Source organism: Eleutherodactylus coqui, chromosome 8 (genome assembly GCF_035609145.1).
Source record: "Eleutherodactylus coqui strain aEleCoq1 chromosome 8, aEleCoq1.hap1, whole genome shotgun sequence".
Lineage (NCBI taxonomy): Eukaryota > Metazoa > Chordata > Amphibia > Anura > Eleutherodactylidae > Eleutherodactylus > Eleutherodactylus coqui.
The window spans coordinates 38,008,828-38,025,655 of NC_089844.1; the positions used below are offsets into that span (position 1 = coordinate 38,008,828).

The 16,828-nt window shown below is 46.7% G+C and overlaps 1 protein-coding gene across 1 annotated transcript in view; it reads left to right on the forward strand.

Moving 5' to 3' along the window:
* DNPEP (aspartyl aminopeptidase) overlaps positions 1 to 16,828 on the forward strand; it is a 33,777-nt gene that overhangs the window by 16,528 nt on the left and 421 nt on the right. Inside the window, exons 10-14 of the mRNA XM_066575510.1 lie at positions 3,302 to 3,385; positions 3,889 to 4,049; positions 5,920 to 5,959; positions 6,084 to 6,185; positions 6,284 to 6,451. Coding sequence (XP_066431607.1) covers positions 3,302 to 3,385; positions 3,889 to 4,049; positions 5,920 to 5,959; positions 6,084 to 6,185; positions 6,284 to 6,451 — 555 coding nt within the window. The remainder of the gene's footprint in view (positions 1 to 3,301; positions 3,386 to 3,888; positions 4,050 to 5,919; positions 5,960 to 6,083; positions 6,186 to 6,283; positions 6,452 to 16,828) is intronic.

The window sequence follows — 16,828 nt, forward strand, 5'->3', positions numbered from 1 at the left end:
CGGGATACAGCTGAAACAATAGTATCATCTGTATCCCGCTGTGAATAACTAATAAGACTCATCGTTGTCTTTCAGCTGAAAGAAAATGATGAGCAATGTGATAACGAAAACTGCAGGGCTTTTGAGCGAATTTTGAGCGATAATTGTTGTCTTAATAGGCCTTTTGAATGATCATTTTGCATTAAGTACTAATTATGTTAATTAGCTGCTAATGACCATTAGCAGGTAATTAACATAATTTGCATGTTAATCAGCTGCCAGGAGATGTATTTACATAACCGCAGATGGCCTGTTCTTTAAATACATGTCCATTGTTCTGCCCAGGGGCTGCTGGCTAATAACTATGTTGTTAGCGTTCCCCGCGGAGAACTCTGCATGCGGTCCCTCTTATGAAGGACTATGGCTTTTATGCTGAGCTGAACTCGGGGATGGACGACCAATGCATTATAAGTGCACAATGGGCACACATTTACACACTAAGATGATCGCTCAAAAGCCGTTGTTTGGACGAATTTTGAGCGATAATTGTTGTGTGTAAATCAACCTTAAGAAATGCTATCCTGGAGGAGCTCAAGGAAAATAGCTGTATAACTCTGTATCAGCGTGGGTTTATGGGAGATCGCTCCTGTCTAACCAATCTGATCAGCTTCTATGAGGAGGGAAGTTCTAGACTGGACCGGGGAGTCACTGGATCTTGTGTATCTCGACTTTACTAAAGCGTTTGATACTGTGCCACATAAAAGGTTGGTATATAAAATGAGAATGCTTGGTCTGGGTGAGAATGTGTGTAAGTAGGTAAGTAACTGGTCAGTGATGGAAAGCAGAGGGGGGTTATAAATGGTTCATACGCTGATTTGGCCACCGTTACTAGAGGGTACCATAGGAGGCAGTATTGGAGGGGTTACTAGTGGGGTACCACAGGGGGCAGTACTGGGCCTTATTATTGTTAATATATTTATTAATGACCTGGTAGAAGGATTGTACAGTAAAATATCAATATTTGCAGATGATGCAAAATATGTAATGTAATTAACACAAGAGAACACAAGGCAGTTACAAGTGGATCTGGATAAGTTGGGGTCAGAAAAGTGACAAATGACTTTAAACACCAATAAATGTAAGGTTCTGCACATGGGCAGACGAGATACATGTCACCATTACACACTAAAGGGGAAACCACTGGGGAACCCTGACATGGAAAAGGACTTGGGGATTATAGTTAACTGTAAACCTAACTGGAGCAACCAGTGTCAGGCAGCTGCTGCCAAGGCAAATAGGATCATGGGGTGCATCAAAAGAGGTCATGGGGAAAAGGATGAGAACATTGTTCACTCTTCAGACCACACATGGAGTAGTGTGTGTGGTACTGGGCCCTGGTACTCATGAAGGACATATCAGAGCTTGAGCGGGTACAAAGGCGGGCAACTAAAGTAATAAACTGAATGGGTGGACTACAATGCCCAGAGAGGTTATCAAAATTGGGATTAATAGGTGACCTAATAACTATGTATAAATATATCAGGGGACAATACAGAGAGCTCTCCCATCATCTATTTATACCCAGGACTGTGACTGTAACAACGGGGCGCTCTCTACATCTAGAGGAAAGAAGGTTTTATCACCTACATAGAAGGGGGTTCTTTAATAATAATAAACTTTATTTGTATAGCGCCAACATATTCCGCAGCGCTTACATAGACGGGGAATACAGAAAGACAAAAGTACAAAAAATTACAGAACCACGGTTACAATCGTAATCAGTTGGTGGAAACAATAGGGGTGCGGGTCCTGCTCCAACGAGCTTACATACTACAAGTAATGGGGTGATACAGAAGGTAAAATGGCTGGAGGTGTGCACAGTATCGCGTGATGGAGAATGAGGGATGCTATATACAGACAATACTCAGACATTTAGCTATGCGACGGCAGGATCAATATGACTACAGGAGCGGTTTATGATGGCTAGCAGGGATTGCAGTCAGTAGGTCAGGGAGCATGTTATCAGGCAGAGTAGAGAGGGGTTTGTTTAGGGAATGCGGTATGCCTCCCTGAAGAGGTGCGTTTTTAGAGCACGCCTGAAGTTCTGCGAGTCCTGGATTGCCCGGATGTTCTTTGGTAGTGCGTTCCAGAGGACCGGTGCTGCTCTGGAGAAGTCTTGGAGGCGGGAGTGAGAAGTTCGAATTAGAGGGTTGTGCAGTCTAGTTTCGTTTGCCGAGCGGAGAGCCCGGGCTGGGTGATGGATGGAGATGAGGGAAGCAATATAGGGGGGCGCTGCACTGTGGAGGGCTTTGTGGATTAAGGTAATAAGTTTAAATTGAATTCTATGTTTAACGGGCAGCCAGTGCAGTGACCGGCACAGGGCAGAGGCATCTGAGTAGCGGCTGGACAGGAATATGAGCCTGGCTGCCGCATTCAGGATGGATTGGAGAGGGTAGAGTCTGGTGCAGGGGAGGCCGATCAGCAACGAGTTGCAATAGTCGAGCCGTGAGTGGATGAGGGCAACAATAAGCGTTTTCAGCGTGTCTATGGTGAGAAAAGAGCGGATTCTTTACTGTAAGAGGAGTGAGACTATGGAACTCTCTGCCTGAGGAGCTGGTGATGGTGAATTCGACAAAAGTACAAGAGGGGCCCTGATGCCTTTCTTGAGCGTTACAATATTACATGTTATATCACTAATTACTTCAGAAGGGTCGGTGATCCGGGGATTATTTTGATTGACAGATTGGAGTTGGGAAGGAATTTTTTTCCTTTTAAATAGGGAAAATTGGCTTCTACCTCATTTGGGTTTCTTGCCTTCCTCTGGATCAACATAGTGAGGGGGGGAGGCTGAACTGGATGGACAGCTGCACATCATCTCCGCTTCTTCCCCATATGATATCCTGCAGCCAATCAACATTTAAAACATTAGGACCAAATAAAAAGCTGTAGTTGCATCACATGACACTTTCTTATAGAACACACCATTATGGAGGATAACCATGAACGTAACGCTATTTAGGGGCCTACTGAGGTACCCCGCTACATTTGCATTAGTAACTTCTAAGTTGTAAGTCTGGTTATATCTGATCCTGGGAAAGCTGGGTGACAACCAACATGGCAATCATTACAGCTTTCACATGTATGACCACAGCACTTCCCAGCACTTTACCATGCTGCTTTCCCAGGATCAGATAGAAATTCTTGTGATGTAATAATGGTAAAGTATGTACTCAAACCTCAGACTCTCGTTGTCACCTCACCCCATTATGTGTCACCCCCGATTCCAATTAACCTGCCATCCCTTGTTTTCTCCCCCCAACAGGCTCTTCTTTGCTCCTGTGACTCTCCAAACTCTCTTGCTAACGACTCCAACGTCAGGATGATTACCCTATATGACAACGAGGAGGTGAGGCATGCTGGGAGTGTGACTAACATCTGCCCGTAGGGGGTGACAGAGCGACCACAAATCTAATGTGACAGCAGAAGCGCCGATACACTGCGCTCTATGGGGTGACATGGGAAGGGGACGAGCCATTGCAGAGGGAACAGCTGTGGTGGAGCGGTAGAATAAGTGACCTTTAATCACAGGACGCACGAGTATGCGTGCACGCATCGGACCTCGATTCCACTTTTTCTCACTCTGGGAAAGCTGGGCGCCAACCACTATGACTGACTTATAGTACCAAGCAACTTTCCTGGAATCCTGAATGACAAATCTGCATAGTTGTTCAGCTGCGGGATAACCGATTCGCTATTCTAGGGTTCAGCAAAGCCGGATGACCGCTTTGTGGTCGGGGCAATGACATTTGTCGCACCATGACGTGTCCACACTGGTTGTTACCGTCCCTTCCTATATGCTGTCAACGCTGTATATACCATATCAATCTCTTGTCTTCTCTCTTACGCCAGGTTGGATCGGAGAGCGCCCATGGGGCTGAGTCGCTTCTGACCGAGCTGATCTTGCGCCGTATCTCGTGCACACCCCAAAATCTCACCGCTTTTGAGGAGTCTGTGCCCAAGTCTTTCATGATCAGCGCTGACATGGCCCACGCCGTGCATCCTAACTACATGTAAGAGACACCAGCGGCGTGCGGTAGTGACTACGGTGAAGAGGTTGATGACCAATCTCTACACTCACGATGAGCTCTGTGTGTCTCGCAGGACATGCTTCTTCTTGTAGTCCACCACAGACATGAGAAGTTGTAGAGATGAAGCAGAATAGACCGCGATTCTATATAATGATTCCCATAGAATAAGCCCATAGAGCTGTTATGGGGTCCCATAGTAGCGCACAAGTCCAGCGATCAAGGAAGTCTGGTACATGTGGCCGTACTGGAGGATGATATTGGCACAGGGAAATGCACAACGCCCAATGTGCAGCATCACGGCGCAAATGTGCATACAAATACGCATACGCTCGTGTGACACAGGTCTTATTTCAAACATTGAGAACACTTGTAACCACGTTCCACAGAACTTTATAGATGGATCTTTGTGCCAAACTTTTGTACAGAGGGCTGGCTGTCGTTACTTTCTTGCGGGTTTAGTTTCTATGCTCCCCGTTCTGGATGGCTAGGGTTACCCCAGCTGCCACCCTGGAGCAGTCCTTTCTAGAAGACCGGCATTGTAGTGGGCTGATATTGCCAACTCTTTTCCTTATACTTCCTGCGTAATTCGACAAAAGCCTGCGAGTTCCCACGTGCGAGATTTATAAAACGTCCCGCGAGAGTCTCAAAACCCAACCTGCTCTACTTCTGCCTGACACCGTCTCTTAAAGACACAGAACCCTTAATAAACAGCAAAGCAACAATAAACCATCTGATTAGATTAAATAACAGAATAATACAGCAGTAATGCACCTTCTTACTACCCAGAATCTAGCGGGGACGGGGGGTTGATGGCACCCCATTACAGTAGACTGCCCCCTTTAATGTGTGGTAAGTGCCCCTACATGTGATGTCCTGAATATGGGGGCACAGGGACCTCCTGTGATGGGTGCTTAGGAGTGTGCTGGTGTCAGGCAGCTGCTGAAAGGGGCTTAATTATTACTATCCATAGATGATAGTGGGGCACTTGTATCCCTTGATGGGAAAAGTAAAATGTCACTCCCTTCCAAATTCATAATGCAGAAAGTAGAGAGATGAACTGTATATTTCTAGCAATGCTGCCCCCTACAGCCAGGGCAGGGTGCTGCATGTGATTAAAGTCCTCATCTTATGGCCTACTACTGTATTTCAAGCTATGTGATGTCTGGGTAATTCCACAAATGGCATATGGTGTCCAAGTGTTGTCTGATGCGATTTACGCCCAACGTCCTTAGACGCAGCTCGCACTTAGGGGTGGTGAGCATGGAGCCTCAATCTATTGTGAATAATATCTATGTTCACATTTAGAGACAAAAAATCCAAAATTTGCAAGCAGACTTCTGTTTGGCTGCCACTAGGATGCAGATTAAAGGGGTTTTCCAGGCAAAATACTATGATGGGTGGTGGTCCACCGCCTGGGACCTCTGGCGATCACCTGATTGGGCACCCGCTGTCAGTGCTGCAAATATACAGCTTGGAGAGGAAACTGCTACTCTGACCCCTGTGTAACGGCTGTCGCTGATAATTGACGGTGCAGCTCGCATTGAGATTAATGGGGACTGCGCCTGCAGTTACAAGTGCTGGCCACTACACAGGGATCGGAGTAACAGCTTCAACCCTTGTGTATTTGCGGGAATGACAGCGGGTGCCCGATGAGGTGATCGAGCATTGGACCCCAGCCCATCATCTATGATGACCTATGCTGTAGATGGGTGATCCAATAGTATTTTTTGCCTAGAAATCCCTTTTATTTGAGAATCTATGTGTTGATCCAATTGGCTAATGGATCGGAAAAGATCATTCATCGCTACGCAGGACTCGCTATCATCCAGTAATATCGTCTTTTGTTCTACAGGGATAAGCATGAGGAGAATCACAGGCCCCTCTTCCACAAGGTTAGTCCCTACTGCTCCCCACGTTGTACTGCAGCTTCTATCTTGATACATTGTATCCTGCACCTTGTTTAGTGTCTTCTCATTTTTCGGTTTTGTGCAATTTTCTGTATATCTTTTCAATCAGGGACCTGTTATCAAAGTGAACAGCAACCAGCGCTACGCCTCCACTGCCGTGACCGAGGCCCTCCTACGGGAAATTGCAGGACGTGTTGGGGTTCCGCTGCAGGTAATAAAATCACATTTCATTCTCAAAATGCCTAATCTAAAAACTGTTATCGTCCTTTTTATATATTTTTTAATGGTAACTGGTATTTCTATCCCTAGGAATTCATGGTGCGGAATGATGTGCCATGTGGCACCACTATCGGCCCAATTCTGGCTAGTAAGCTGGGTCTGAGGGTTCTGGATTTGGGATCCCCACAACTGGCTATGCACTCCGTGAGGGAGATGTGCTGCACGTCTGGCGTCCTGCAGACCTGCACTCTCTTCCAGGTAATGTGTGTGAGTGTGTGTCTTCCAGTTACCACTAGAGGGCACTCATGGCACGGATAAGGAGATGTAGTTGGTGTAATATAGTTATTATGGTACAATAGGGAAATAAAGAATCAATATGTGCAGAAAATGCTGAGCAAAACGCATGTATGGGGGAGATAAAGAAAAATGCTATGCAAGTGTTTTCTAAGGGCATATAAATCACCGGGATCATCTGGGTTTTGGGGAAGGGCGCATACAGAAAAGACTGCAAAAAACTTTGCACTGGTCTATATCCTGTAATGATGACACCTGCAGATGCACCTACTGCACTATCCCACTGCACAGACACAAAGCACTAAAGAGTTTCCCAACTATGTGTTAACTGCTTCAGGACCAGAGATTTTTCACTTTATTTTCGTTTTTGCCCCAGCCTTCCAAGAGAGAGAACTTTAATTTTCCACTGATATTGTGATATATTAATAGCTTGGACTTTTATGAACATGGGGATGTCAAATACAGGGGCTCTAATTTTATTTTTTATTTTTTTTTAATTGGAAAAGGGTTCATGTGAGCTTTTTAATATTTTTACTTTTTTTTTTTTTTTTTGAGAAAACTTTACATTTTTTTTTTTTACGCTTTTTAGTCCCCGTAGGGGGTTTGAACTTGCGAACATTTGATCGCTTGTACTATATATAGTTCTTTTCACTGGGAAGGGCTTGATAGGCACTTATGCATGGCAGTCCTGGGAAGCCTCAGTAAGGTCAGGAATGCCATGTAGCCCATCGGCGTCCCCCAATTGTGTTGCTGTCATGGGGTGTGCTGATGGCACGCACCAGAGAGCAGTCCCCCTTGCTGACCATTTCAATTCGGTCAGTTTTGACAGCAGTATCTAAAACGTTAACTGCTGTGATCAGAGCTGACTCTGCAGCTGACAGAAACATCTGAAAGCCGCCAGGTATGGAGCAGACCCGGCTCCAGGGTATGCGCCATACACCCTTCATGACTTATATTTCCTTTACGCAGTTGGAGAGGGGTTAAAGTTTAATCTCAATGATCTCATTTCTGTCTCCTGATACCTGAAGGGATTTGTGATTAGTCTTTTCCATATCACATAACTCAACATAACTTCTTGACTAATACTCAGCATGAGATCATCCGTAATGTGAAAATTATGGCTGGTACTGAAAAAATGGCCGCATCTATCAACTTCTGATGACATTCTACCCTTAAATTATGTATCCCATGAGCCCCTTTCCACTAAAGTTTCTTGGGCCGAATCCAAGATGGCCACCATCAAGACGGCCGGCGGGCGCCACCATAGTGCCAAACTGTTTTCCCACACCTATCTGTTTTACAAAGTCTCCTACTTGGATCTCTTGAATATATTCCGGGTGGCCCTGACTTTTGAATCACCCTGTACTTTATTTTAGTTCCTCACCATCTTTAAGATCTCTGCTAACTGTAGGTGAATGGAAATGTTCTTGGCTGAAAACTCACCCTAACCCAATGCTTATCACAACTGAAACTTCCTCCCAGTTGTATCCAGTCTATACAGTCCTGTGAGCTGCACAGTGTGGTGTCCAGACTGATACATTCGCACACTTCTGTACTGAAGGCTCCTTTTAGGGTCTCTGGAGCAGGTCTTGTATTCGCATTCAGTGATGAGGCGAGCATCTCCTTCGCTTCAACCAGTCGCTGGTATCCTTGGAATACATGAAGAACACCACTTAGGTCTCTTTCAGACGGACAACAGCGATATCGCATCTGTGTTCTGTGCTATATCACCACGAGAAAACGCAGCGATATCGCGATTTTGTGCCGCTACAAAGTTGTGTGACTTTGTAGCGCTCTTTTTGCCAGGATTTTCGGGGGGGGGGGGGGGCTTGAAGTATAAGCCCTAACTCAAAAAAAAGCCCTGGCTACATAAAAAAAAAAAACCCTAAAAAACCAATACATTACCTAACAGGCGCTGTCCACTCTGCCGCACTTCTCCATCTGGAGCTCCGTCACACTTGTGTAGTCTTCAGCCAGCGATTCCTGGTAAGGGGGTTCAAAAAATCTCACTCTCCAGGAAGCGCTGACTGTGATTGGCTGAGCAGCGGCGCTCGAGAACCTATCACTGTAGCACTCGACAAACCAATCACAGCCATTCAATGCGATGCAACAGAAAGAAAGGTTCTATAGGGAAACATGGGCTACAAAACATCGCAAATCGTGGCTGTATAGAGCGATGTAGCAGCCTACAAAACATTGCTAACGTGAAGGAACCTGTAGGAAAGCATGGGCTTCACATACGTGCCATTTGTAGCGCTGCCACATCGCAAGAAGATCGCACAATTTTGTAGCCTGTGTGAAAGCGGTCTTAATCTTCATGCACCACCTGGAGACGGGCCGGTACACTGTCAAGTATTGAATAGTCTGATCATCCATAAAGATGACTCTCCATTTGTGCAGGTCCAGAGAGAAATCTGAAGAGATGGGCATTCAGATGTCTTCTACGTGCAAATGCTTGTATTGATTTTGCACTTGAGTAACCGGGATAGTAACGGGGGAGAGGGTCTTAGAGGAAGAGGAGGAGGATGATGCAGAGAAAAATCTGGTAGCAGCGCAAACGACCCCTAAAAAGAGTTGACAGGCTAAGTCAAATTAGTCCAAAAAAATCAACGTGTTTCGGGATGAATGGCCCCTTCCTCAGCTCAGCTGGGGAGCACATTGTTGTATGTAGCATGGAGATGGCAACAGTGTGCGTTGTGTGGCGGAAAGTTGGACAGTGGTAGGGAAAGCTGCTTCAAGTAAAAACTTCCAAAAAAGAGTCCTGGTCATGTCCCTCTGCACTATCCGGTGGACTTACTATTCTGACATTTCGTCGCAGCCTTCAATTAGGATCATCGGCCTTTTGCTGAAGAAGCGCTGTGCATTTGGTAAAGGCTTTGAGAACAGTAGTTCCTCCAGGGCGCTGATACCGGTTTCTGTTTGATCAACCCACTCACTCAAATTTTGCATATCTTGCCATCACAGGCCCACGTCCACCTTCATCTCCTCAATCTTACTGGTTAAGGATGACTTATTTGCAGCAATGGCTGCCAGGACCTGTTCAGACATTTGTTTGAAAGTAGGTTCCTCATCCTGGGCACCAAAATCGGAGGCCTGTTGGGTTGAAGCCCTCTTAGCGGGAAGTCTCTGAGCGAGAGGGGAGTGAGCTATCTGGATTGTCACTAGGAAACTCTTTAAGGTGCTCTGCTGCAGAGTGGGAGCCGTGTTTGCCCATTATTGACGGAGGTTGAGCGAACCCTTGCACTGTTATAAAGTAAACAGATGCGCCTTTGATACCAGCCTGGCAAACGTGAAGAGTCAGAGATATGCAGGGCAAATGAACTAACAGTCTCAGGTGGGTTAACATTGTTCAAGGTGAGGCTATTAGGGTAGGAACGTAGCTGGGTGGAGGCAGGAGGGGCATGCGCCCTGGGTGCAATGGGGGGGGGAGAGTATCAGACCAGTCTGCAGTGAAGGGAGGCAATTGGCAATCAGGTGCTTGTTGCAGGAAAGCAGAGGAAGATGCTACCTTTAAAGCTCAAGGATGTTTGATGTGACGATCAGTTGACCAATCACATGTATAGGAGGGCTGCTGGAGATTTGTTTTTCTGCATGTGAACTTGAATTCTATGTGCAGAAGAAAGAGAAATAAAATGTCACTTCTTAACGTGGATTCTGCGTTGGAAAATCGCACACAGATTTTTTTCTGTTGACTGTGCTAAATATGCATGTGGATCTGCCGCTCTAACATATGAAAATCTATGTCAGAAATCTATAACCATATGTATTTCTGATGTAGATTTACCTTTAAATTAACCCCGTGTGTACAGCCTAAGAGACCCAGACATACAGCGGGACGTTACGGATAAAAAGTCAGCAGCTGCTAGGAAAAGAAGTTGTGCACAGGGGTCCCAAACTAAATGTTTACCCCACAGTCCGTGAGCCTTTAGCTACACCTCTGGGCTTTGATTAGAGCTATCGTGCAGCATGGCAACAGTAGAGCCAAGAACTGTGCCAAGATACTGCTTGGCACAGTTTTAAATTGATTGTTAAATGGCTGCACAACTTTGCTGATAAACAGTGGCTTTACCTGCAAAACCACACAGCCAATAACAATCAATTTACAAACTGTGCCAACATGTTCAGCGCATATTTCAGCTGCATCACTGCTGCCCAGAAGCCTCCCTTGTGGGGGTTACCCTCAGATGACCAGATCCGGGCTCATGGATGTAGGAAAAAGTAAAAAAAAGTTATGTTACATTAATCCAGTAATTGATTGGGTCTGGAGGGGGAAGGGGGGCACTATATATCCAGGTACACCTGCGTTAGCCAATAGTAGGTATGTGAGTCGAGAATTTTATGGCTGAGCTTCTATAGAGTAAGCCAAACCATGGGGTTTAGTATTGAAGCTAGTTATGGCAGCGTGTCATCCCTGTCCCAGGCCTCTCAGTAGCCAAGCCAAAAACCTACTGCACACTGAGGGGCAAAACCCCTGAAATAGCTGTCTGTGTATGGACTCTGGTCATAGTTATAAGGCTTGTATAAAGAGTTTAGCTTTGACTTGTTAGAATGCTTCTTTCCAATAGGTGACGCTGCAGAGGTATTGTTCCAGAGGAGCATGGCTGGCCTTATAAATCTCACTCACTTTCTAGGTGCTCTCCCTAAGGAGAGATAATACCCCTCCTGATCCCTATTAGCACCTTGACAGTCAAACAAGTCAGATGAGAAGCACCTTGACCCCGTCCTCACACGAGCATGTTGATCTAGCGTATTCCATGCACGGATCTTGTGCGCCTTATACACTGTGCCAAGCCCTCACAACTTGCGCGAAATACGCACATAAGAAAAATGGAGCACGTCCTATCTTGGCATGTATGCCAAAATAGTACATGGCGATGAGCGGCACGCAATGTCGTTGCATACTGATTGTGGGCTACGTGTGTGTATCTTTCAGACTGCAAGATACTCATGTGAGCCCATCCTTACTCGCAGTGCACCACAGATCATGGCGGTGCTGAGCTTCTAGTACCTCAGAGACCCCGCCTTCATTTTAAGTAACCGTACACCAATACTGACAAAACAATATAAAACAATGTAAGATGGTGATTACACCCCGCGCCATTCAGTTCTATTGTAGCACGGATGCATTCAGGCTGGGATTCAGTGACAGTGCGTGGGAGATCGCTACTGCATATAATGCGTGCAAAGACTGCGCCGGTAATATGCAGTGAGCATACGGTGGTGTGAATCCAGCCTTACCTGCACTGATACATTGTAACAAACTACCCCACCCCATTTACTATAATTAATGACAGAAAAGTGGTATAAATTATAGCTAAAATCTACATTTGTAACTAACACAGATTTATTTGGTGCAAGTGGCCTAATGTATTAAGATGTGCGGACCTCTTGATATATGAAGCGCATCTCCCAGCAGCAGGAATCCAACGGAGCCCGGCGTACAAGACAGTGGTCTCGATAGGTCAGCCCCAAAGTATTACAGAGACGCAGAACATTTCATTATGCCCTGATTAAACCTGAACATAAAATAGAAAATCCCCTTTAAATGAGAAGCCCATATCTGCTCCGTGTGTTGGCGATCTACCACGCAGCGTCGCTCAGACGTATGGACTATCAATTCTTGAAATGTTCTTGTTTGTCATCTGTTGCTGATACTGAAATACCCATTCACATCAGTAGCGGTTCCCCTGGATGCATCCAATAATGTTGTCATGTCGTAATTAACAAATGCGCAGAGCGGCTTCCTCTGATCTCTGGTTTCTGTGTCTGTTCCTATGTACATGAGACTCGCTTAGTATCAGGTGCTGCTTAAAGCGACCCTTCAAGTCTGGACGAGCCAAGATGGCCGAGCCGCTTCTCTGACTACCTGATGCCACTGTCTTAGGGCCGATACTCGTTCGGCTTTCACTCATGCGGAAATCGACTGAAGTACGATACACAAATTATAATTCGTCATTAAGTCTGCGGATGCATTTACACTGATCGATAATCCTGCGACCCAGCGAGAATCTGAACGATTCGGCCCGTGTAAAAGGGCCCTTAGGCCCAATGCCCATGGACTGATTTGATTTACGGAAGATTCGCAATTCAAGCCGCCCATTGGCAAGTGTGGGCGTCCGCACCTCAATTAAAACATGCAGATTGATTTTCCAGATTCCGCATGCGGAAAACAAAATCGCAGCATGCACCATTTTAGAGCGGTGTTCGTGCAGACGGCTTCCGTTGAAGTCAATGGACGCCGTCTGATCCGCGGCCCGTCCGCAATTGATATTGTGAACAGGCCGTGGATTTTGCGGGAAAGCAGGAGTTTAAAAAAAAATGCTGCACTGCGTATGTGCGGCGGCCGGCGCTTCTCCACACATCTGCAGTACAGAAAATAGAAGACCCGGACAGGTACGCAGGGTCTTCGGGCAGGGACAGGGTCGGATTGCACTGTGGGCTCCCGCATGCGAAGTCCGACCTGCCTGTGACCATGAGGCCTTAGACGCCACATGCCACTCCTTCTGGCCAGTGCTGCTCACGTGGTCAATCAAAGAAGGTGTATTGTCTTAGGGCTCACTCACATGGGTGTATTGTCACACGCTTGTTTTTCACACATGTAATACGCAGTACACAGCAGGTCGGCATGTACCATGTGAATTTACTGCATATGTTAGATTCCCATAGCCTATATTGGTGTGTGTTTGGGGGGGGGGGGATGCGAATAATGCACACATGAAAAAGAAAATACTGTGAGTAGCCCAATACAGTCATGTGAGTGAGCCCTTAGACTAATGATGCATGCTAATGCACAGCCTGCATCAGGTAGTCAGAGAAGCGGATTGGCCAGGCCTGTGGGGTCACTTTAAAAGTGGGGCTAAAGTTGGCGCTACATCACATACAAAATATTAGTATATCTTGGGCTGTGTTCACACGTAGCTGATTTGCTGCAGATTTTGGTGCAGACCTGCAGCAGATTTCACTCTTTTAATTAAAGGGGTGAAATCTGCTACAGATCTGCAGCAAAATCTGCAGCAAATTTGCTACGTGTGAACACACCCTAAGGCTGGGTGCCCACTGGGCGGATTTGCCACAGAATTTCCATGCAGACTTTCTGCACGGAAATTCCGCCTCCAATTTTAATCCCGGAATTAAGCTGCAAAATGGACGAGATTTGCAAAAATCTTGTCCACACACTGTGGAGAAGCCGCGCTGAAACTGACATGCCATGCGGAAATGAAAGCCATCTCCGCTGCGCCCATCTCTCCTCTGTAGCGGGAGAGATGGCTGCAGTAGACTACACGCGACGAAGCCGCTTCAAAACCCACACGGAACAGCTCGAGTTTTGAAGCTGCATTTCTGCCATGGAAATCTTGCGGTATTTCCCTGTGGACCCGCTGCAGGCATTCCGTAAGATTTCTGTGGGATTTACTCCCAGTGGGAACCATAAGGCCTCCCGATGACAGCAAATACGGAGAAAACTACAGATCAAGCCATGAAGTACTGCCATATAGTGCTGTCAGCTGTAAAATATCCGTATTACCGACTGTTAGCGTATCCTTACATAGAATCGGCCTCGGGTGCATCACATATAGCGGAACTTGTGGAATCTGCATCAGAATTCGCATCATTGGTTATTATTCATCATGTTCCACTTATTGACTCTCTCTAGAATGGCGTTGACTGTTAAGAGCACAACTCCCAGCATCCCCTGACAGCCACACACTCTCTGGGCATGCTGGGAGTTGTAGTTTTTGCAACAGCTGGAGAGTCAGAGGTTCAAGTATACTTGGAGTACGATAGAAATGTATTCGGGTTGGAAGGTGTTTGGGTTTGTAGTGCTCTATAATGGAGTACGATGGCGTTACCATGTGGTACGGTTTCTCTATAAAGCGGGTTCGTTCACAAAAGCGCATTTTGCGTATTAACTGTATTGTGCTAAAAAAAAAAGCAGCACGCTCTTCTTTCCTGCGCAAATACACATCATGGACTCATTATGCTAATTGGCCATTTCAATGGCTGAGATCATAAGCGTGTTTTTTCCGTGTGCAGTTGCGCATTACTTGTGCGTGCATAAAGTACGCTAAAAACTGCTGTTGCGCATAGAACGTGCTGCATACTTTTTTTTTTTTGCGCATGCATGCAAAATCCGCTTAAGTGAACGAAACATTAAAATTAGCGGGCTCTATTCATTGCGCATACACAATTTGCACGCAAAATACACAGCACAAATGCATTCACGTGAAGAATCCCTTATGGTAATTTCTTGCGCACTTCGATAGATGACCCCCTTTTCCCTTGACATGGATTAGCTCTCCATCGCCGTGTGACGCGGTGCAGCTGTCGCGGCGCCCTGTGCTGGAGACGTCAGCGTGTTTGTGTACATTCACATTGCCGTGTATTCCAGCAAAAGTTCACAAGCGTAATGCTATTGGGTCGTGTGTACGAGCGTCTAATTGTGTGTGTGCGCGCTCTTCCCATTGGCTGTTGCCATGCCAACCTACACTGGCCTTGAAGTCAATGGGCGGTTGCTGTGGCAACGCAGACATCAGTGGGTTAGTCAAGTAGTTGCTACGGTAACAGCAGGATATCTCTAATGAGCACTAGCATGTATTAGCCTATGAGATGATATAATGGAAACCATGGCAACCAGAGCCCACCCCCCTCCCCTCGTCTTGTCGTCTGCTCCATCTCTTGGGTATTTTGTCTCTGGTCCTCGCCCCCAGCTCTGTCGTCTTTTCCCCAGGCTCTCTAAAAGCGCGGCTTCAAAGACCGTTTCCCAGAAGAGCTCAGATTTCTGCAAATCAGACTTCGACATATTTTAGATACTGTAGTACTACAAGTACCAGCATGTCCAAGCAGGACAGAATAGCTGCATGTTGCTCTCTACTACTACAGGGCAGCCACAGAGAAATAGACCGGAACAACATGCTTTAAGAAAGCTGTTTATAAGAGAACCTGTCCTTGTTGCCCATAGCAACCAATCACAGCGCAGCTTTCATTCTACCTCAGCAGTATGAGAAATGAAAGCTGCACTGTGATTGGTTGCTATGGGCGATGGATAATGGCTCCGTCTCATAGCACCTGACAATCCTCCCTGCGTTGTCTGCAGAAACGTAATGCGAGGTTCCTCTAGGGTGTGGTTGGGGGCGTGGCTTATCAAAATGTGATTAACTCTATTATTTTAGTGGCTGCAACTAGTAATTGTCCCGTCGTCCCCCTCTCCCACCAACAATGGGCCCTAATAGTAACAGTGCCTGCAATGGTGGCCCCTATACTAACAGTGCCTGCGGCAGTGACCTCAATAGTAACAGTGCCCCAACAGTAGCAGGGCCCGCAGTGTGTGCCCCAACAGTAGCAGGGCCCGCAGTGTGTGCCCCAACAGTAGCAGGGCCCGCAGTGTGTGCCCCAACAGTAGCAGGGCCCGCAGTGTGTGCCCCAACAGTAGCAGGGCCCGCAGTGTTTGCCCCAACAGTAGCAGGGCCCGCAGTGTTTGCCCCAACAGTAGCAGGGCCCCAATAGTAACAGTGCCTGCAATGGGGACCCCCAACAGTAGCAGGGCCACAACAGTAACAGTGCCTGCAATGGTGACCCCAATAGTAACAGTGCCCTCAGTGGTTGCGCCAATAGTAACAGTGCAGTGCCATAATAGTAATGATGCCCTCGGTGGTGGCCCCAATAGTAACAATGCCACAATAGTAACGATGCTCGTGGTGGTGGCCCCAATAGTAAAAGTGCCCTAATAGTAACGTGCGCAGTTGTGGCCCTAATAGTACCAGTGCCTGCAGTAGTTGCCCCAAAAGTAACTGTGCCCATGGTAGTGACCTCAATAGTAACAGTGCCCGCGGCGGTGGCCCCAATAGCAATAGTGACCCTAGTAGTAACCGTGCCTGCAGTGGTGGCCCTAATAGTAATGGTGCCTCCGTCTTGTGCCCCACCCACCCTGAACCTCCAGCCAGGCAACAACCCAACACTATTCAGTATGTTCATCACTCTGTCTAGCCACCACTGCTTTAATCAGAAGCTGTGACTCCTGACCTCTCCTACGGCGCCTGCACTGCGCTTTTTACACCCCCACGGACTCTTATCAGCAATTGTGGTCCACAAGTACAGTCCTGCGTGCTGCGACTTATTTTTTATTCCATCAATCCACCTAATAAGCACCCGTGTGGATAGCCCAATTTACTTTAATGGGTCCGTGTGCTGTCTATGTTCAGTCAGATACAAACACGGACAACAGACAGGAGAACCGCGCGTGTACATGGGCCCTTACAGCCGGTGTAACATTTTAAGGAATGCTGATTCTGCAACTTGTATTTCTCCTTTTGCTGAGTAGATGAATGCAATCAGTTCTCTGTTATC